General features: G+C 49.1%; 1 protein-coding gene across 7 annotated transcripts in view; it reads right to left on the reverse strand.

Annotated features, from left to right (window-relative positions):
* LOC147630336 (protein ZINC INDUCED FACILITATOR-LIKE 1-like) overlaps window positions 1–23,385 on the reverse strand; it is a 66,333-nt gene that overhangs the window by 38,124 nt on the left and 4,824 nt on the right. For all 7 annotated transcript variants that reach the window (XM_086810174.1, XM_086810173.1, XM_086810172.1 and 4 more), the window contains 8 exons: window positions 23,103–23,205; window positions 22,849–22,902; window positions 22,671–22,733; window positions 22,477–22,526; window positions 22,311–22,386; window positions 21,900–22,118; window positions 21,739–21,826; window positions 21,564–21,649 (listed from right to left, as the gene is read on the reverse strand). In XM_086810174.1, the coding sequence (XP_086666300.1) occupies window positions 21,564–21,649; window positions 21,739–21,826; window positions 21,900–22,118; window positions 22,311–22,386; window positions 22,477–22,526; window positions 22,671–22,733; window positions 22,849–22,902; window positions 23,103–23,205 (739 nt within the window). The remainder of the gene's footprint in view (window positions 1–21,563; window positions 21,650–21,738; window positions 21,827–21,899; window positions 22,119–22,310; window positions 22,387–22,476; window positions 22,527–22,670; window positions 22,734–22,848; window positions 22,903–23,102; window positions 23,206–23,385) is intronic.

Genomic DNA, 23,385 nt, shown 5'->3' on the forward strand with positions numbered 1-23,385 from the left:
GCAATAGAACCCATTGTAACTTAAACTCTTAAGAGTCTTAAGAGTTCATTTTGAGTTTTTTTTTTTTCAGTTTTATGCCTCTTTGGCATCGATACCCAGAGTGGAATGTAAATGGATGTACCTGATCTGTCCCATAGGTCGGATTCGGCCTCCCGTGGACGTTAATATAACTTTCTTCTTTCTTTCTTTCTCTCTCTCTCTTGCGCACCCTGTACCCACCCTTCCTCACGCTTGTGCGCTAGTCCCTTTGCCTCCCTTATCCCTCTCTCTCTCTCTCTCTCTCTCTCCCTCTCTCTCCTATGTTCACCTGCATTCACCCCCTCTGTGTGGAGTCCCCCCCCCCCCTCTCTCTCTCTCTCTCTCTCTCTCTCTCTCTCTCTCTCTCTCTCTTGCGCACCCTGCACCCACCCTTCCTCACGCTTGTGCGCTATTCCCTTTGCCTCTCTAATCCCTCTCTCTCTCTCCCTCTCTCCTGTGTTCACCTGCATTCGCCCCCTCTGTGCAGTCCCCTCTCTCTCTCTCTCTCTCTCTCTCTCTCTCTCTCTCTCTCTCTCTCTCTCTCTCTCTCTCTCTCTCGCGCACCCTGCACCCACCCTTCCTCACGCCTGTGCGCTATTCCCTTTGCCTCCCAAATCCCTCTCTCTCTCTCGCGCACCCTGCACCCACAGATTCAGCTTTTTTATTCAGTACTTTTTCATTTTGTTGGGATGACAGAGGATACCCCATACATGTACTCCGATTTGTCTCATAGGCCGAGTTCGGTCTTTTGGAAGACGTTAATAAAATCTCTCTCTCTCTCTCTCTCTCTCTCTCTCTCTCTCTCTCTCTCTCTCTCTCTCTCTCTCTCTCTCTCTCTCCTGTGTTCACCTGCATTCGCCCCCTCTGTGTCTGCAGCCCCTCTCTCTCTCTCTCTCTTGCGCACCCTGCACCCACCTTCCTCATGCCTATGCGCTAGTCCCTTTGCCTCCCTAATCCCTCTCTCTCTCTCTCTCTCTCTCTCTCTCTCTCTCTCTCTCTCTCTCTCTCTCTCTCTCACACGCTCAAGCCCTCTCTCTCTCTCGTTATTTATAACAGGATGACTCAGTGGCCAGATTCAGGTGGGTTGACTTGCTTTCCAGTGGGGGGTGGCAGCAGTACAGTGGACTATGTGATGGGATCCCGGGAGGCAGCAAATATGGTGTCCCGTGTCTCACTTTACCGTACCACCATGCCCCATTGGGGCGGATCATACATATCTATCCCTCACTTTCAGGAGCTTACTGGAGACCCACCCACCCATCATACAGCCACCACGCATTATTTTCCACTTCACTCACGACCTAGCCGATGCGTATGACTATCATGTTCATGATCAGCTATTTGCCTTAGACCCATCGGCACCCATGGCTATGCTCACCTCTCAGCGCTCACATGTACTGCACTCCGCAGCCGCGAGGAGTTTCCCATACCACATACAGACAGGATAGCCACCTACATCTGGGAGCATGCCCGAAAACCGATGGTATGATGATGAGTGCAGAAACCTTTACCGCAGTCTCCGAGTGCAGAGGGCTCGCGGGGAGATCACCCAAAGACAGGCACACAATGGGATGCATACTCTCACCCACCGCAAGCGGCGAGCTTATGAGGAGGCTCAGTATTGGGACACACATCACATGCTCACGAGCAGAGATGCTGCTGCTGCTTGGAGGAGACTCAGAGAGCCCCGTCCTCCCACACCTATTACCGATCCTCAGACCTGGCAGACATATGCAGAGAGACTCTATGATGTGCCTGCACAGCCCACAGAGCCATGCTCCACAGTCTCCACCTTCTTCACCCCACCTATGGTTAGGAGGGCCATATGCCGACTCCAACATGGACGGGCAACAGATCATACAGGATTACAGGGAGAGCATCTCATCTATGCTATTGATACATTGGCACCATTTCTTGCTCATCTCTTCAACAGATCTCTGTCAGAGGGGTTTCCGGCTGAGTGGACGATGCACACTATTGTGCCGATCCATAAAGCAGGAGATGTACTAGACCCCGGGAACTACAGGACCATCATGATTGGCCATATATTGGCCAAACTATACGGGGCAGTTTTGGAGGCAGAGTTGAGCACTCGTGTAGAGGATGGGGGATTGAGAGCAGCAGGCTAGGCAGGCTTCCGACAAGCCTTCTCAACCATCGACCACATTTTTACTTTGAGGTGCTTGATTGATCAGGCCAAGGCACGGAGGCAACAGCTCTATTGTTGCTTTTAGGATTTCCGCAAGGCATTTGATACTGTGCCCAGAGAGCGCCTCTTTCGGCGACTACAGACACTAGGCATACCCTCAGACATGATGTGGGGCATATACATGCTATATGAGCAGGTCTTTGGGAGAGTCCGATGCCCAGGAGGCTTGTCCGACACAGTTGCTAGCACCATTGGTGTGAAGCAGGGGTGCCCGCTCTCCCCCATGCTCTTTGGGCTCTATATTGATGAGGTGGTCGATTACATCACACAGGGAGGAAGCTCTGGGGTTGAGCGATCAGGTATTACTGGCCATGTTATGCTTTATGCTGAAGACATCGTCTTGGTATCCGACACGCAGGTTGGGCTTCAAAGACACCTTGTGGCTCTTGATGACTTTTGCGCACAGCAGGGGCTCACAGTGAACCTTGGGAAAACCAAGGTTATGATCTTCCACACCTCACCCGCAGTCAGGATCCACACTACTCTCACATTAGCAGGAGGGCGGGTCGAGGTGGTGAGCTCTTATGTTTACCTTGGCATCACATTTACTAGCTCAACTGGACGCTTCTCCATGGCTCAGGCAGTCCGAGACAGAGTGACCCAGGGGTATGCAGCTCTTGCTGGCCTTGAGCGTCAGTGTCATCAGGCACATTTTCAGGAACCCCGCACGAAAAGGTGGCTCTTTGATACATTAGTGACACCAGCCTTGATGTATGCAGCAGTGGTTTGGGCACCAGGGCTTGCAGCCTCCACATGGGTACAGCTGGAGAGACCACAGATCTTGATGCTCTCGAGGATGATACGCAGCAAACCATCCGTCCCGCACGACATTGTTCGAGCTGAGTTTGCTGCACCACCTATGGCAGTGGAGGCATCGTTCCAGACGATCTCCTTTATATACAGGATGAGGGAGATGCCCACGGAGAGATTATCCCGCCGAGCTTTTGAGGCATCCAGACAGCTGGCCGAAGTTGGACACACTGGATCTTGGTATATGCACAGATGCTACAGTGGTTCTCACATCATGGGATAGACATTGAGCGGTTGCCACCTTTTCAGTATGATCAGTCTGCTCCACGGGGTTACTTCTCTCTCAATGAGAGGAACTGATCTCCCCCGAGACAGATATGAACGCCTCGCCCTTGAGTCCTCCCGACAGTTAGCTTTATAGGGAGACACGGCTTGTTGGTATGGACAGATGACATCTTGGTTCCAGGCACATGGTTTTAGCATGGACAGATTGCCTCCCTTCCAGTATTCTCTGGAGGCACCCTCTCTCACTCACACGGACAGAGATTACCAGACTCATCCGTAGTTCAGCTAGACATTAGGAGGACATGGATACAGCCGACTGAGGAGCTAGGCACGAAGATGCTTTCTACAGAGAGCATTTTCTTCAGCTCACAACAGATGGTTTTGTGATCAGACCCAGTTACATGGGTACACTTGTCTCATGCAGTACGATGTGCTATTGGTCAGATTCGCACATCCTCACACCAGCTTGAGATTGAGATCGGCCGATATAGAGGTATACCAGCTGAGGCCAGGATATGTCGAGTATGCCATGGGGAGCCAGAGACAGAGCTGCATTATATATGCCATTGTACTGCATACTATGAGATACGTGGTCGTTTCCACTGTTTATTCAGAGAGGGTTTTGGACCACTTTCCAGAGTCATGGGGTACCAGGACCAGAGGTGTTTGGGATTGTTCTTGCTTGAGCTGCGGAGATATAGAGATAGCTTGCTTAGGCGCACAGAGAGCCAGACTCAGAAGCACATGACAGATTTCTTTAGTCCAGCCATCACTGCGCCAGATGGACCACAGCAGCAGCAGGACATGGATACCGCCCACACCAGCGGTACACTGATTGATCGTGCGATTGAGCTTGGGTGGTCCAGACACCCACGACTACGGAGGAGGGCATCCCAGCATAGACGGAGGTTGCAGCGGCGGATTCGGATTATTCTTGCGAGACATGCGGGACACCCAGTCAGGGTGCTGACCAGAGAGAGAGAGAGAGAGAGAGAGAGAGAGAGAGAGAGAGAGAGAGAGAGAGAGAGAGAGAGAGAGAGAGGGATTAGGGAGGCAAAGGGACTAACGCACAGGCGTGAGGAAGGGTGGGTGCAGGGTGAGAGAGAGAGAGAGAGAGAGAGAGAGAGAGAGAGAGAGAGAGAGAGAGAGAGAGAGAGAGAGAGAGAGAGAGATGAAATGAAATGAAATGTTATATTAACGTCTTCAAAAAGGCCATAATGACCTATGAGACCAAAAAGTTACATCATGGTGGATCTGATACAATGTCTGGATAAAAAACCAGAAAATGAAAATTACAGATAATACTACTGGCACCTAGAAAATGAAACTGGAACTGGAAGGGAAACAGAAACCCTTATAGGGTGTGAATATAGTGAAGGGGGGGGGGTACGCTATGGAGGTGAGTGGAGTACAGTGAGGGGATACAATATCATGTGGGACGGGGGGGTACACTATGGAGGTGCCTCCATCTCATAATATGTGCCGCATCGGACGCTGGCGGATCTCCTCAATAGCATTGAGAACTTCACAGTTGGATCTCGGCCCATTGGGGTAGTAGTGGATCATGCATTGTTGACATTGACTATCTCTTTTCACTTTACCACAGCTCAGAGGACACGAGGGGCAGATCACACTCGATATACTTTTACCTCAGAGACTGATGCTGTCTACACAGATGGGATTTATAGACGTCTGTACACAGAGGAGCCAGGGAGACCTTTGGAGGAGTTGACCCATATACTGACAGAGACTTTACATGATGCAGCGAGAGAGGCATATCCACATACTCAGCCTGGACAGAGACAGCGTTCTAGATGTATGCCCCAGAACAGTTGGTATGATGAGGAGTGCAGAGAGACCAGAGCCCGACTGCAGCGAGAGGTTGCTTTGGGAGTCACTACTCACCGACAGTCACGTATTGCCTTCCGACGCCTTGTGCGAAGGAAGAAGCGGGCCTTCCTTGCTCAGCTAGAGCAGGAATTATACCAGCTGTTCTTGAGCCAGGATTCGAGGGAGGCTTGGCGTCTGTTTCATGAGTCCTCCCCTGCTTTGGCCATCACTTCTACAGAGGTCTGGGGTAGTTATGCAGCATCTCTATATACAGTTCCTGTACAGACACCTTTTCCTGACCCGCCAGCACCATGCCCACAGACATGTACTTTCTTTACCGCAGAGATGGTAAGGAAGGCCATTGAAAGGATGAAGACTGGGAGAGCATATGATCATGATGGATTGGTCGCTGAGCACTTTATTCATGCGAGAGACATGCTGGCAGAGCTTCTAGCAGTGATGTTCAATCGTGCTATGTGCGAAGGCTTACCCGAGACTTGGAGTAGGTCCACCATCGTGCCTATCTTCAAGTCAGGGGACCCTATGGAGCCAGGTAATTATCGCACTATTATGATTGGTCACACACTAGCACGATTGTATGCATCCATTCTTGAGCAGCAGTTGAGTAGATGGGCAGAGAGAGTTGGCATTCGAGCAGAGGGACAGGCAGGGTTCAGGAGAGGTTTCTCTACTCTTGACCACATCTTGACTCTACGGGCCATTATTGAGGAGGGCAGGTCGCATGGGCGACGGATTTATTGTAGCTTTGTGGACTTCCGCAAAGCATTTGATATAGTGCCCAGAGCCAGATTGATGAGGCGATTACAGGAGATGGGGGTACCCACAGAGCTCATATGGGGGATTATGGCTTTATATAGATCAGTTGCAGGACAGGTACGCACCCCAGAGGGGGTCTCTACTTTGGTTCACTCCACTATAGGAGTGAAGCAAGGTTGCCCGTTATCTCCTTCACTATTTGGTATGTATGTGGATGAGGCTTCTGACTACATTGAGAGATTGGGGGACAGAGGAGCCCAGCTAGCAGGTACATGGATCCCACTATTGTTATATGCTGATGATATTGTGTTGATCTCTGACTCCCCTGAGGGAATGCAGCGTCATCTGGATGCTTTACATGAGTTTGCACATGATAGTGGATTGTCTGTCAACCTTGGCAAAACCAAGGTTATGGTGTTTAACACCACGCCACAGTGGGTTAGGCGATCAGCTTCCACATTTACATATGGGCAAGAGATTGTGGAGTATACAGATGCATATACATATCTTGGGGTAGTATTCAGTGGGCCAGTGTTTTCGATGAGGAGAGCAGCAGAGACTAGATTGACTAGAGCACATGCAGCCCTCGGTGGTTTGGAGAGGATGTGTTCGCAGGTTCAGTTTCAGGAACCTCGAACGAAACTTTGGCTTTTTGACACTCTAGTGACATCAGCTATGCTTTATGGAGTGCAGATATAGGGACCTTCAGTGGGCCATCACAGCGCAGGCGGGTGGAGAGGTATGGAGAGGCCTTTGGTATCTATGATTGCTAGGATTATTAGAGCCAAGGCCGTGGTACCTCATGAGATTATTCGAGCAGAGCTGCGGCTGCCCCTCTGGTGATTGAGGCTCTTACGAGATCAGTCTCCTACATACATGGCTTGTGGGATCTCCCCCGAGACAGATATGCACGCCTCGCCCTGGAGTCCTCGCAACAGTTAGCTTTGCAGGGAGACACGGCTTGTTGGTATGGACAGATGACATCTTGGTTCCAGGCACATGGTTTTAGCATGGACAGATTGCCTCCCTTCCAGTATTCTCTGGAGGCACCCTGTCTCACTCTCACACGAACAGAGATTACCAGACTCATCCGTCAGGATTTAGTTCAGCTGGACATTAGGAGGACATGGATACAGCCGACTGAGGAGCTGGGCACGAAGATGGCTTTCTACAGAGAGCATTTTCTTCAACTCACAGCAGATGGTTTTGTGATCAGACCCAGTTACATGGATGTACACTTGTCTCATGCAGTACGATGCGCTATCGGTCAGATTCGCACATCCTCACACCAGCTTGAGATTGAGATTGGCCGATATAGAGGTATACCAGCTGAGGCCAGGATATGCCGAGTATGCCATGGGGAGCCTGAGACAGAGCTGCATTATATATGCCATTGTACTGCATACTATGAGATACGTGGTCGTTTCCACTGTTTATTTAGAGAGGGTTTTGGACCACTTTCCAGAGTCATGGGGTACCAGGACCAGAGGTGTTTGGGATTGTTCTTGCTGGAGCTGCGGAGACATAGAGATAGCCTGCTTAGGCGCACAGAGAGCCAGACTCAGAGGCACATTACAGATTTCTTTAGTCCAGCCATCACTGCGCCAGATGGACCACAGCAGCAGCAGGACATGGATACCGCCCACACCAGGGGTACACTGATTGATCGTGCGACTGAGCTTGGGTGGTTCAGACGCCCACGACTACGGAGGAGGGCATCCCAGCATAGACGGAGGTTGCAGCGGCAGATTCGGATTATTCTTGCGAGGCATGCCGGACACCCAGTCAGGGTGTTGACCACAGAGGATATTGAGGAGATCCGCCAGTGTCCGATGCGGCACATATTATGAGATGGAGGCACCTCCATAGTGTACCCCTCCGTCCCACATGATATTGTATCCCCTCACTATATTCCACTCACCTCCATAGCGTACCCTCCCCTCACTATATTCCAGTTCCAGTTTCATTTTCTAGGTGCCAGTAGTATCATCTTTATTTTTCATTTTCTGGGTTTTTTTTTTTATCCAGACATTGTATCAGATCCACCATGATGTAACTTTTGGTCTCATAGGTCATTATGGCCTTTTGAAGACGTTAATATAACATTTCATTTCATTTCTCTCTCGCGCACCCTGCACCCACCCTTCCTCTTGCTTGTCCCTTTGCTTTTCTTTACATGTATGTGGCAGCCTTTGTGCGGCACTCAAGTCTTCTCCTGCGGGCATCTCTATGCGGCACTCAAGACTCTATGGGGTCCGAGCTCAGGGACAGGCCGGTTTCAAGAGGAGATCCTCTACTTTGAATCATATCTTTACCCTCAGGGCTATCATTGAGGAGGGCAAAGCAGATGGGATGTGACATGTGAGGGATGGAGACCGTAGTAATCTCAACCTTAGTCTGACTAAACTGCACTTAATGATGTTTAAGAGACAAACAGATATACAAAGAGATAGACAAGTTTGTGTCAATGCAGTGCAGCTATATTAAATGAATGAATGCGGTTACAATGAAGATCCAAATGGATCTTTACTGCTGAATATGCTGACTATATGCTGAGAATGCGGGCTGAACTGCTGTCCACTCTTTCCCTTGTCTCCTGGGAAGGAAACACTGAAGGGAGGCATTGGAACAGAAGCTGAATGCTGATGAATGATGAAAACGCAGACCTGATGGCTGAATATGGACTGTATGCTGCTGCGTTTTGCTGAAGATGATGGCTGAACTGATGCGTTAACTGTAGATGATGCTGAGGATGATGCGTTAACTGTGGATGATGCTGAGGATGATGCGTTAGATGTACCTGATGCTGATGATGTTATGCTGAAACGCCAGATGATCCTGAGGAGGATGCGCTTCACTGATGAGCCCCTGATGACTGAGTGGCTGATGAACTACTGAATGGAGAGGCACCTGTATTTATATGGGTGAGAGAGGGCTGGTCGGCCAGCACTGATGCAGTCGGCCAGTTCATGTCTCCCATAATATGCTAATAAAATACCATAAATGGTAGTCGGCTGCCCCATAAATGCATAAAAATACCTGATAAATGCTGGTAAAAATACCTGATGAATCTGAGATGCTAATATGATACCATAATGATGCCATGTCACTGTACACCTGACTGGTGTGCACGTGACATTCCCCGCTGCTAAACTGTTGCTGGGTGGATACCTGGCAACCTTCGACTCGTCGTCTACGATCCTTCTCCTCCGAACCACTGCCCCCTTCTGTCTTCTGCTGGGACTGAGGCCGTCTGCAGGAGTGAAATCCTTGAGCCAAGACTCTATGTACTGCGGGAACTGAATGGCAACTACCCGAGTCACCCCTGACCTGTTCCTGGAAACCTTTCACCTACCATCTCCGTCGTACCTGAAGCTCTGAACCTCCTGAGGCGATGTTGGAGCAAACTTCCGTCTTCTGTGGAAGAGAAACCCCCTGCTGCCAGTTGAAGCCAAAACTTATGTGCTCCTTTGATGATGGATGTCCTTCTTCCCTGAGAGTTCATGGGCAACATGTATGCAAGACTGACTGCTAAGATGACTGCTAGGATGACTGCTATGCAAACCATGTGCAACCCTATATGCTGTGCAAGAATGCAAATGGATGGGTTACTAATGCAGACCTAAGGGAAAATCCCTAAGGGTGGCTTGCAAAATTTTCAGAACTGGGTTTAACTGTGCGGAAGCGATAAAAATGATGACTGACTGAATGACTGCTGGAATGAACATGCTCTAAGGCTGGCTACCCTGTGACGCTCTGATACCAATGTGACATGTGAGGGATGGAGACCGTAGTAATCTCAACCTTAGTCTGACTAAACTGCACTTAATGATGTTTAAGAGACAAACAGATATACAAAGAGATAGACAAGTTTGTGTCAATGCAGTGCAGCTATATTAAATGAATGAATGCGGTTACAATGAAGATCCAAATGGATCTGTACTGCTGAATATGCTGACTATATGCTGAGAATGCGGGCTGAACTGCTGTCCACTCTTTCCCTTGTCTCCTGGGAAGGAAACACTGAAGGGAGGCATTGGAACAGAAGCTGAATGCTGATGAATGATGAAAACGCAGACCTGATGGCTGAATATGGACTGTATGCTGCTGCGTTTTGCTGAAGATGATGGCTGAACTGATGCGTTAACTGTAGATGATGCTGAGGATGATGCGTTAACTGTGGATGATGCTGAGGATGATGCGTTAGATGTACCTGATGCTGATGATGTTATGCTGAAACGCCAGATGATCCTGAGGAGGATGCGCTTCACTGATGAGCCCCTGATGACTGAGTGGCTGATGAACTACTGAATGGAGAGGCGCCTGTATTTATATGGGTGAGAGAGGGCTGGTCGGCCAGCACTGATGCAGTCGGCCAGTTCATGTCTCCCATAATATGCTAATAAAATACCATAAATGGTAGTCGGCTGCCCCATAAATGCATAAAAATACCTGATAAATGCTGGTAAAAATACCTGATGAATCTGAGATGCTAATATGATACCATAATGATGCCATGTCACTGTACACCTGACTGGTGTGCACGTGACATGGGAGGAGGATCTACTGTGACTTTGTGGATTTCCGCAAGGCCTTTGACACAGTGCCCAGAGCTAGACTGATGCGCAGGCTGCAAGACTTGGGGGTTCCTCAGGCCCCCAAGGCAGCAAGTTGCAACATAACATAACATAACATAACATAACATAACCAAACCAACCAACCAACCAACCAACTCTCTCTCTCTCTCTCTCTCTCTCTCTCTCTCTCTCTCTCTCAGAGTGCCTACCCTGACACAGGAGGGGGTTACACTTCAGCGCACTGCGGACCTTCAAGCCAGACAGAGACCGAGAGCGCCAGGCTACCAAACTCCCAATTTACATAAGAGGGAGATCACAGAGATACGGGCTCGACATCAGCACCATATCCAAGAGCGGCTAGCTCACTTACACTCACACCCGAAGATCATGTTCCGAGGTATTTTTGCCTCGCCATCGCCTATGTATCACATATTACACCTCCATTATGGTACTGGTTGGAGCTAGACAGATCTGCATTGCATTCTTGTATACCCTGCGCATATAGGTTGCATACTGAGCCTCTGGCAGTAGTGCTCCATCCATCACACCCCCCCACTAGCTCAGTACTTTCATAGTTTATTTCATGTTCATTTTGTCCTTTTTTTTTCTAGACATCCAAAAGACATTGACAGTTGTACATTGATTTGTCTCATAGGTCGAGTTCGGCCTCTAGTAGACATTAATACAGCTTTCTTTCCTTCTTTCTTTCTCTCTCTCTCTCTCTCTCTCTCTCTCTCTCTCTCTCTCTCTCTTTCCTTACGCGATCGTCCACGTGAGGAAGGAGAGACTCTTGAGGTGGACAAAGAGGCAATCAAAGAAGAGATCACCAAAACCCTCACCCACACAATCGAGGGGAAAATGGAGGCGGCCCGCGAAGGATGTGTAGAAGTGATGAAGAAGAACATCAAAAAGGAGGTGCAAGAAGATGTACAAGTGATGAAGAAGAACATCAAGAAGGAGGTACAAGAAGATGTACACATGATGCAGTCTACTCTTGATGAAGAGAAGATGCGACGGATCCGGCGCCTCAACATCCGAGTCACAGGGATACCAGAGAGCACTACCTCCACGCTCGAGATCGACGGGCGGAACCTATGTACCAAGCTAGCACTAAAGGAGGATGAGCCGCTCCCATTCACTAGAGTATGGAGGACAACCCCAAAGGACTCCACCAAAGACAAGGCCTTAGTGCTACAGTTCCCGGACGAGGAGAGTAAGATGAGCTTTATGAGAAGACGGGCTATCTTGAGGAGCTTGCCAGGGGACCCCATCTACTTCGATGATGACCTCACATGGATGCAACTGGAGCACAAAAGATTATGCATGCCGAAGATCAAGGCGGCACGCAAAGAAGGGAAGAAGGCACATTATAGGGATGGTCACATCTACATTGATGGGAAGAGGGTCGAATAGCGCCATCTGGTCTATGAGACATGGAGGAAACAACATGAAGACAAAGAGATACACATAGCAATCTGGAACTGTAATGGAGTCCTATGGACACATCCAGGGAGACTTGAGGAGGTGATGGAGGGCCGGGATATCATCTTGATGACAGAGACACATGAGAGCCCGGAGAGGGGCTTACCACGGGTTGAGGGTTATCAGTGGGAGTCAGCTCACCGACAGGAGATGAGACAGGCCACCTCCCGAGGTTCAGGAGGTATTGCAGTGCTTTTCAGACATGGGTTACATGAGCATGTTCGAGTCGTAGCACGAGACTCAAGAGGCGAGATACATGTGGATTAGCTTACGCCTCTCGGAGACCAGATGGATTTATATCGCCCTTTGCTACTTTCCTCCGAAGGGGTCGCGGTTTGCCACCACCGAGGAGCCGGGTGGAGGAGAGGCTAGTGAGTCTCCATACTCTGTCTTATCTGAGGAGATCTTACACTATTCGACACTGGGAGAAGTCTTCTTGATGGGGGACTTCAATGCACGGACTCAGAGCAGACAATGCGAGATCTATGACTTTGAGGATCCCTTGAGACTAGAGCCGCTAGCCACAAAGGATACAGGGACCACTCGGATCTCCGCTGATGGAGGAGCTGACAGCACTGGATATGGGCAACATTTGCTGGAGCTTGGGCCCGACACCATCTCGTTATTTATAACGGGATGACTCAGTGGCCAGATTCAGGTGGGTTGACTTGCTTTCCAGTGGGAGGCGGCAGTAGTACAGTGGATTATGTGATGGGATCCCGGGAGGCAGCAGATATGGTGTCTCACTTCACCGTACCACCATGCCCCATTGGGGCGGATCATACATACCTATCCCTCACTTTCAGGAGCTTACTGGAGACCCACCCACCCATCATACAGCCACCACGCACTATCTTTCACTTCACTCAGGACCTAGCCGAGGTGTACGACTATCATGTTCATGATCAGCTATTTGCCTTAGATCCATCGGCACCCATGGCCATGCTCACCTCCCAGCTCTCACATGTACTGCACTCCGCAGCCGCGAGGAGTTTCCCATACCACATATAGACAGGACGGCCACCTACATCTGGGAGCATGCCCCAGAACCGATGGTATGATGATGAGTACAAAAACCTTTACCGCAGTCTCCGAGTGCGGAGGGCTCGCGGGGAGATCACCCAGAGGCTAGCAGGTAGGAGGATGCATACTCTCACCCGCCGTAAGCGGCGAGCTTATGAGGAGCCTCAGTACTGGGACACATATCACATGCTCATGAGCAGAGATGCTGCTGCTCCTTGGAGGAGACTCAGAGAGCCCCGTCCTCCCACACCTATTGCCGATCCTCAGACCTGGCAGACATATGCAGAGAGACTTTATGATGTGCCTGCACAGCCCCCTATACCACAGCCCACAGAGCCATGCTCCACAGTCTCCACCTTCTTCACCCCACCTATGGTTAGGAGGGCCATATGCCGACTCCAACATGGACGGGCGACAGATCATACAGGATTACAGGGAGAGCATCTCATCTATGCTATTGATACATTGGCACCATTTCTTGCTCATCTCTTCAACAGAGCTCTGTTAGAGGGGTTTCCGGCTGAGTGGACGATGCACACTATTGTGCCGATCCATAAAGCGGGAGATGTACTAGACCCCGGGAACTACAGAGCATCATGATTGGCCATATATTGGCCAAACTATACGGGGCAGTTTTGGAGGTAGAGCTGAGCACTCATGCAAAGGTTGGGGGATTGAGAGCAGCAGGCCAGGCAAGCTTCCGTCGAGCCTTCTCGACCATCGACCACATTTTTACATTGAGGTGCCTGATTGATCAGGCCAAGGCACGGAGGCAACGGCTCTATTGTTGCTTTGTGGATTTCCGCAAGGCATTTGATACTGTGCCCAGAGAGCGCCTCTTCCGGCGACTCCTGACACTAGGCATACCTTCAGACATGATGTGGGGCATATACAAGCTATAAGAGCAGGTCTTTGGGAGAGTCCGATGCCCAGGAGGCTTGTCCGACACAGTTGCTAGCACCATTGGTGTGAAGCAGGGGTGCCCGCTCTCTCCCACGCTCTTTGGGCTCTATATTGATGAGGTGGTCGATTACATCACACAGGGAGGAGGCTCTGGGGTTGAGCTATCAGGTATTACTGTCCATGTTATGCTTTATGCTGATGACATCATCTTGGTATCCGACACGCAGGTTGGGCTTCAAAGACACCTTGTGGCTCTTGATGACTTCTACGCACAGCAGGGGCTCACAGTGAACCTTGGGAAAACCAAGGTTGTGATCTTCCACACCTCACCCGCAGTCAGGATCCACACTGCTCTCACATTAGCAGGAGGGCGGGTCGAGGTGGTGAGCTCTTATGTTTACCTTGGCATCACATTTACTAGCTCAGCTGGACGCTTCTCCATGGCTCAGGCAGTCCGAGACAGAGTGACCCAGGGGTATGCAGCTCTTGCTGGCCTTGAGCGTCAGTGTCATCAGGCACATTTTCAGGAACCCCGCACGAAAAGGTGGCTCTTTGATACATTAGTGACACCAGCCTTGATGTATGCAGCAGCGGTTTGGGCACCAGGGCTTGCAGCCTCCACATGGGTATAGCTGGAGAGACCACAGATCTTGATGCTCTCGAGGATGATACGCAGCAAACCATCCATCCCGCACGACATTGTTCGAGCTGAGTTTGCTGCGCCACCTATGGCAGTGGAGGCATTGTTCCAGACGATCTCCTTTATATACAGGATGAGGGAGATGCCCACGGAGAGATTATCCCGCCGAGCTTTTGAGGCATCCACACAAATGGCCGAGGCTGGACACACTGGATCTTGGTATGCACAGATGCTACACTGGTTCTCACATCATGGGATAGACATTGAGCAGTTGCCACCTTTTTAGTATGATCAGTCTACTCCACGGGGTTACCTCTCTCTCAATGAGGAACAGAGTGATGAGACAGGACATATGGCAGCACTACATACAGGAGACATGGACAGCACCAGAGAGCCCACTACCACCGAAGATGCTGTATTACAGAGACCACTTTATGAGCATCTCAGGGGATGGGTTTATACATCGACCGCGGTACATGGATGTATACATGCCACACAGCTCTCGCGTTGCTATTGGCCAGCTACGAGTCTCATCACATCAGCTAGAGATAGAGGCTGGGAGAGCTGCACGGGTTCCCAAAGCTGAGCGGATATGCAGATTGTGCCGCGAGGAGGTGGAGACTGAGGATCACTTTGTATGTAGATGTAGAGCCCAACAGGGGGTCAATGATAGATATGCAGGATTGTTTGAGGAGCACTCTTCACTACATCAGTTGATGGAGGCCTCAGACCAGCGACAGCTTGGCACACTACTACTAGAGCTTCATAGTTCTCGAGAGAGACTCCTCCAGGCACCCGCTCCCACTAGGGGTGGGAGACAGTCCCAGCTCGCAGATTTCTTCCAGAGAGCTATGCCAGTGCCAGCTGATGTACCACGTGGGGTGACCGCACAGAGAGCAGAGGAATTGAGAGCCAGGAGGAGACCTAGACAGACTGGACATAGAGCACCCCGACTCCGTCACCGAGAGATAGCAGCTATCCGAATAGGAGAGGCTAGCTCGCTTTCATTCAGACTCAGGGTACATGCTCACGCCATTCACAACCTCACCATCGGCGATGTATGATATCTTATATCCCTCTTATGGCACTGGATGGAGTTAGACATAGATCTGCATAGCATGCTTGTACTACCCGTTCAGCATATAGAGATGCATCTTGCCTTAGCACTCCATCCACATCCCCACCCCCCCTTATATTGTTTGTATATGGGCTCCACCGATCCATGATGATTCACAGTTGTATCCAGACCATGCACACTTTTTCTTTTCTTTCTTTTCTTCCGATGACCGGAAGAACACAGTTGTATTATTTTTTGTCTCATAGGCCGACTTTGGCCTCTCGTAGACGTTAATATATCTTTCTTTCTTTCTTTCTTTCTCACACAGCCTCAGCATCGGCGATGTATGATATCTTATATCCCTCTTATGGCACTGGATGGAGTTAGACATAGATCTGCATAGCATGCTTGTACTACCCCTTCAGCATATAGAGATGCATCTTGCCTTAGCACTCCATCCACATCTCCACCCCCCCTTATATTGTTTGTATATGGGCTCCACCGATCCATGATGATTCACAGTTGTATCCAGACACATGCACACTTTTTCTTTTCTTTCTTTTCCTTTTCTTCCGATGACCGAAAGAACACAGTTGTATTATTTTTTGTCTCATAGGCCGACTTTAGCCTCTCGTAGACGTTAATATATCTTTCTTTCTTTCTTTCTTTCTTTCTTTCTTTCTTTCTTTCTCTTCCTCGCTACTCCCTGCCTGTGGGAAGCGCTGCAGAGTAAACTCGAGGAATGGCTCCGAGTGGCCAAGCGAAGCTCGAGGCCCTCGAGACGGCAATGAAGGCACTAATCAAGGAGAAAAAGAAGACATCCGATTCCAACCTCAATGAGGTGGAGAACAAATTACACCGGCATATCATGGCCCTCGAAGCACGGGTCACGGACCTTGAACACGGCACTCAAGGAGGAGGTGAGTGCACTGAAAGTGAAACTGGTAGCCGTCAAGAATACCAAGAAGGAAGAAGGGGAGATCAATGACAACACTCACGGCCATCAAAGAAGAGATCTCCAAGGAGATCACAAAGGACATGGAGAGAAAACTCGAAACCAAGCAGTCAGGATGGATTGAAGTGGTGAAGAAGAACATCCGTAAAGAAGTGAGGGAGGAGACTCAAAGGGAAGAACACCAAATCATTCACACCACCATTGAGGAGGAGAAGATGAGGCATGCCCGCCGCCTCAACATTCAAGTCACGGGTATAGCAGACACCCGACTCCACTCCCGAGAAAGATGGACAGCTTCTATGCGTGAAGCTCGGCTACACGGAAGAGGACCCTCTCCCCTTCACCAAAGCATGGAGAGCCGAGAAAGACTCAACACGTAAGCGAGCCCTCATCCTATAGTTTGCAGGAGAGACGGAGAGGGTCACCTTCATGAGGAAGAGGGTGATTCTACGAGGACTACAAGGAGATCCCATCTATTTGGATGACGACCTTACAAGGATGATAGAACACAGGAAAACATGCATGCCGAGAGTCCTACAGGCTCAGAAAGAGGACAAGAGAGCATTCTATCGCGATGGCCGTGTCATCATCAATGGCAAGGCCACCGATTAGCGCCAGGCGGCCTATGGGACATCGACTATGGAGGATCCAGATTCAAAGATACACATAGCAGTTTGGAACTGCAATGGAGCACTTTGGACACATCCTGGGAGGATGGAGGAGGTCATGGAGGGACGGGACATCATACTACTTACAGAGACGCACCAAAGCTCAGAGAGGGGGCTACCCAAAGTAGAGGGCTATCAGTGGGCGTTTACATACAAGGGGACCACATGGCAGAGCACATCGAGAGGATCTGGAGGTATAGCGGTACTCTTCAAGCGAGAGCTACTACAGCAGCGCCTACAAGTGGTAGCACATGACCAGGAGGCTAGATACATGTGGATTAGACTACAGCTCTCAACAGACAGGGTGTTATACATTGCTCTATGCTACTTCTCTCCTAGAGGATCGAGATATGCCATGACAACAGAGAAGGAGAGTAGAGGGGAGGAGGAGGACACATGGCCATTGGGAGAGTCACCATATGCAGCCCTTTCAGATGAGATCATACACTACTCCAACCTGGGGGGAAGTCCTCCTTATGGGGGACTTCAATGCACGGACACAGAGCCGACAGTGCGACATTTATGATTTCAAGCACCCCGAGGTGATGCACACACTAGAGGTGGAGGACACGGGAGATTGCAAGGTGTCAGAGGACATGGAGCCGGATAACACCACATATGGTCATCACTTACTTCAGCTGGGAGCGCGACACCATCTCGCTATTTATAATGGGATGAGACAGTGGCAGGATTCACGAGCACTGGCATGCTTTCCACGATCAAGGGGGGTAGCACAGTGGACTACATCATGGGGTCCATGGAGACAACATAGGCAGTGACATCTTTCACCATCCCCCCCTATCCTATTGGTGCGGATCACGCGTACCTCTTACTGTCACTAGCGAGCTCCACACCAGCACCCCCACAACCCACACAAGCATCACATACAACTTTCTACTTCACCCATGACTTGGCAGACATATATGAGCATCATGTATATGACGGGCTATTCCAGATGGATCCCCTGCACTGGGGACCGTTACACAGAGACAGGCGAGCCGACAGATGAGGACCCTCACACGCCGTAAGAGGCGTGCATATGAGGAGGCACAGTACTGGGATATATACCACCTACTTATGAGCAGAGATGCAACCACTGCATGGCGCAGGATGAGACAGCCTCGCCCTCGTACCCCGATTGAGGATCCGCACACACGGCGCACATATGCAAAGAGCCTCTACCATATCCCTCAGCAGCCGCCCATATCACAACCACACGAGTCCCACCCTACCACCTCTACTTTCTTTACCGCCTCGATGGTAGAGATAGCTATCCGCCGGTTACAGCATGGGAGATCCACTCACCACACAGGTATACAGAGTGAGCATCTTATTTATGCAGCTGACACACTGGGACCCTTTGTTGCTCACCTCTTTAATAGAGCACTAGTGGAGGGCCTACCAGCTGAGTGGACTATGCACACCATCGTGCCTCTCCACAAAGCGGGAGACATGCTAGACCCCAGCAACTACAAGATTATCATGATTGGTCATACATTGGCCAAACTTTATGGCACAGTGCTCGAGGCACAGTTGAGCTCATATGCAGAGGAGGAAGGACTACAAGCACCAGGGCAAGCTGGATTCCGACAAGCTTTCTCCACTATTGACCATATATTCACTCTGAGATGTCTGATCGACAAGGCTAGGGCGCGGGAGAGGAGATTATACTGCTGCTTTGTGGATTTCCGCAAAGCATTTGACACGCTGCCACGAGAGAGACTCTTCCAGCGCCTACAGTCATTGGGGATCCCATCAGAGATGGTTTGGGGCATCTATGCTTTATATGAGCAGGTCCTCGGGCGCATACGATGCCCCAGGGGCTATCTGATGTTGTTGCTAGCACCATAGGTGTGAAGCAAGGATGCCTTACACTCTCCTACACTATTTGGGCTATACATCGATGAGGTGGCTGACTTCATTGGTCACGGTGGTGGGTACGGGATAGACATCTCGTACCACAGTCCACATTATGCTATATGCAGATGATATTATGCTGGTCACTGAGTCGCGGATGGGACTACAGCACCATCTCCATGCACTCGATGACTTCTGCACACAGAGGGGGCTTACAGTGAACCTTGGGAAAACCAAGGGCATGATTTTCCACACCTCACGGCCGGTTCAACGACAGGCCATCTTCACACTAGCAGGAGGACAAGTAGAGGTGGTAGACTCATATGTGTATCTAGGGATTACATTTACGACTCCGCCAGGAAGATTTACTATGGCACAGGCAGCCAGGGATAGACTCACACGAGGGTATGAAGCTCTGGCCATGCTAAAGAGATAGTGTCACCAGGCACACTTCCAGGAGCCCCGCACGAAGGGGTGGTTGTTTAACACACTAGTCACCCCTGCTTTGATGTATGCTGCAACAGTATGGGCACCTGGGCTCGCCACCTCCACATGGTCTCAGATAGAGAGGCATCAATTTCTCATGCTCTCACGGATGATCCGCAGCAAACCCTCTGTCCCACGTGACATTGTCCGGACGGAGTTTGCTGCACCTCCTATGCTAGTAGAGGCCCTCTTCCAGACGATCTGCTTCATACAGAGCATCACAGATATGTCATCAGATCAACTCACATAGAGCTTTTGAGGCGTCCAGGCAGCTCGCAGAGAGTGGAGATAGGAGATCATGGTATTCACAGATGATACAGTGGCTCACTCAGCATGGTCTCGACATAGATCACCTGCCACCTTTCCAGTATGATATACATGCACCACATCCAGCTCTCTCACAGTGAGAGGAACAGAGTCCTTTGGCAGGATTTATGGCAGCGATACACTGAAGAGACTTGGATTACACCCAGTCAACCTCTACCGCCAAAGATGCTATACTACAGAGATAAGTTTATGCGTATCTCAACGGATGGATTCATACAGAGACCTAGATACATCGATGTGTACATGCCTCACAGTGCCCGAGTGGCGATTGGCCAGCTCAGAGTGTCATCACACCAGCTTGAGATTGAGGCAGGTAGGGCAACACGGATCCCCATAGCAGAGAGGATATGCAGACTATGCCAAGAGGAGGTTGAGAATGAGAAGCATTATGTATGCAGATGCAGAGCATATAGTGTCATTAGAGAGAGATACACCACCATCTTCAGTGGACATCCATCACTCCACCAGATCATGGAGTTTGCAGACCAGCACAGATTTGGCCAGTTCTTGTTAGAGACACAACGCCACAGAGAGACTGATACGGACTCATACCACAGGGAGAGGTGGGCGACAGCTCCAGCTCACTGATTTCTTCCAGAGATCTATACCAGTGCCTACCCTGACACAGGAGGGGGTTACACTTCAGCGCGTTGCGGACCTCTGAGCCAGACGGAGACCGAGAGCACCAAGCTACTAGACTCCCAGACTACATCAGAGGGAGATCACAGAGATACGGGCTCGACATCAACACCATATCCAGGAGCGGCTAGCTCACTTACACTCACACCCGGAGATCGTGTTCCGAGGTATTTTTGCCTCGCCATTACCTATGTATCACATATTACACCCCGATTATGGTATTGGTTGGAGCTAGACAGATCTGCATTGCATTCTTGTGTACCCTATGCATTACAAGTAAACTATTAATTTTGTATATATATATATATATATATATATATATATATATATCGGGGGCAGCGCTCAATACGTTTGGAATCTTTTCAGCACGTTTTCCAAACGTACTAAACGTATCGTTCACTACATTTGGAACCACCTTGACATGCAGCAAGCACTACACATAAGCATATACCCTCAGCTGTTTTCTTTCCCATATATGCGTTTGGAAGTGATGTTATTATGGATAGACTGTCGGATCACCATGAGACTGGATAGACTTATTCGCACTACGCGCTAGGTAGAGATTCCTACTACCATCAAAACCATGGACATGTGGAGATACTCTTGGCTGCTATCGCTTGGCCACTGTCTGAGCCTCGTCATAACTCTAGGAGAGCTATGCAGATTTTCTTGACTCCCATCTCTTGGCCACCGCCTAAACCTTGACATCGACAATAGTATGTACTCCATATGATGGAGATCGTAGACATGATCTTATGTTTTATTCACAGGAATCCATGGACTTGTGCACATGGCATTCTGGATAACCTGGCTTATTCCATGTGTGGGAACAAGAGGCCCCCAAAGCTTGTAACATAGAAATACTCCTTGGTAATATGACATAACTATGGGTGAAAGTGGCTCACTAAAACCAGGAGGCAGGTGTCAGAGGTGTGGGTCAACCATTGAGACTTCCCAACAATTATGTGGGGCATCCGAGCTCTGTGGAGATAGGAGAGCCATGCTCATGATCATGCTCTTTTAAATAGATAGGAGTAGAGTACAAGCACTTCTATGTTTGTGAGCGAATTTGAATCTTACTGTTGGTATCCGAGTTATTTGAATAGGTCTCAATAGTTTTGCCAGCTGTGGGAATACAAAAAGCTGAAACAAGAGGAGTGCAAGTCCTGAAAAACACCAAGCACAAAGAGTCAGTATAAGGTTAGGCATTTGAAAAATGGAAATCAAACAAATTCCAAATGTGTATCCATCTCACCAGCTACAGCAAGCACATCAGCCACTTGAGAAGTTGTAAACCCTAGTCCTCCATAGAGCTCAGGGCTAACAGCCCATAAAGAAAAGATCTGCAGAGGTCACACATAACCCATGGTCATATAAGAAGATAAGAAGCTAGGGACTTACACAGAAGTTGTTTACCTCTGAGTAGGCCATATCGTGTAATCCCCAAAAGCAGTAAGCGGCAACTGCAGCAATCATCCCCCAGTTTCTCCAAAGAGGCTTAACAGCCACTTGTGCATCACTTTTGGAAGCTTCGACCCCTTTTTCCTCCTTACTAATGTCATCACCTTTATTCTCCATAACCTTCTCAATTTTTACATCACCAATCGCCACAGTCGGGTGCTTGTGAAGACTTTCCTGTTGAGGAAAGAGGTAATCATGACAATCGTTGGCACACACATCAATTCAGCACATAGGCATCCACAAGATGTGTCCATAAGCAGTATGCTACTTGCCCGCACAGAAGTCCACATACTCAAAGGCTTTGGCAAGATTGGAACACAGACATAGAGGAAAGAAGAAAAAAGACAATAGCCCAACATCACTTACCGGAAGAAAAAAGCATGTCACAAGTCCCACTAGTGCAAATGTTGAAATGCACAAACAAGGAAGTGCATAGGGAAACCTGCAGCCCAATTTCCACTTCATCTAGTATCTTGAAAAGGACTCTGCTAAATTCCCTTTGCAGCTATAATGGGGCACAGAAGACACTTACAAGTCAAACAAAGATCCACTTGGAAAAAGACTGGGATACTTCTCTGCAGGCTGCAGCAAGGCAAGTAAAACAAGTAAAAAGACTGGAACATGTCCCCAAAAAAAAAACTAGTCCTTATATTATTACAGGAAAAATAGCATGGAAATGGTTCCAAGAGAAGTTGCGTGAGTCCTACTTTGGGTGACAAGCCATACCTGAGCAAAATACCCTCCAATAGCTGGCCCAATAATCAAACCTACCCCCCACATCGTTCCAATCTGTGGAAAAAATTTACAAATTCTAAATATTAATTCAAGTTGAAGCTGTATGTACCACCACTATTGAGCACTTAATTAGAAAGACCAATTAAAGCGCTTAAGGAAAAAGTGACACCATTGATAGCCCCAACGCTTGATGCTCCTCACTACAGATCTCCGATGCATAGGCCTGTGGGAATCCCATCCAGTTATCATTTACACATAACAAAGAAGCTCAAAATCATGTCACCTATGTTAAGAGATACATCTGTGCATTGATGTATCTCTCAACAAAGCTTTTTGATCCAAGCACTTGAAACGCTTCAAGTGTTGCAGCCAGTAAGACATGTAGTGTGGTTGAGGTAACTGAAATGAGAGACATTAGCATACCCTCACTGGCCCTAGCATTCCATTGAAGAGGCCAAGAAGGAATCTCGTTGACAGTGCCATCCAAAAGTTTGTGCTGAAGCCAAACGCTGTATTGAACACAAATCTGCAACAGATAAAGGAAACAGTATACGATTTAAACAGTACCAAAAAAATAGCTTCAGATTACCACAAACCAAAAAAATAGCTTCAGATTACCACAAATCAAAAAAAAGAAAGGTAGAAGGCAAACCTATGCTAACAAAGGATTTTCTTTTTGCAAACAAACCATCAAAGGTACTATACA

Source organism: Cibotium barometz, chromosome 16 (genome assembly GCF_041138505.1).
Source record: "Cibotium barometz isolate CiBa-2024 chromosome 16, ASM4113850v1, whole genome shotgun sequence".
NCBI lineage: Eukaryota > Viridiplantae > Streptophyta > Polypodiopsida > Cyatheales > Cibotiaceae > Cibotium > Cibotium barometz.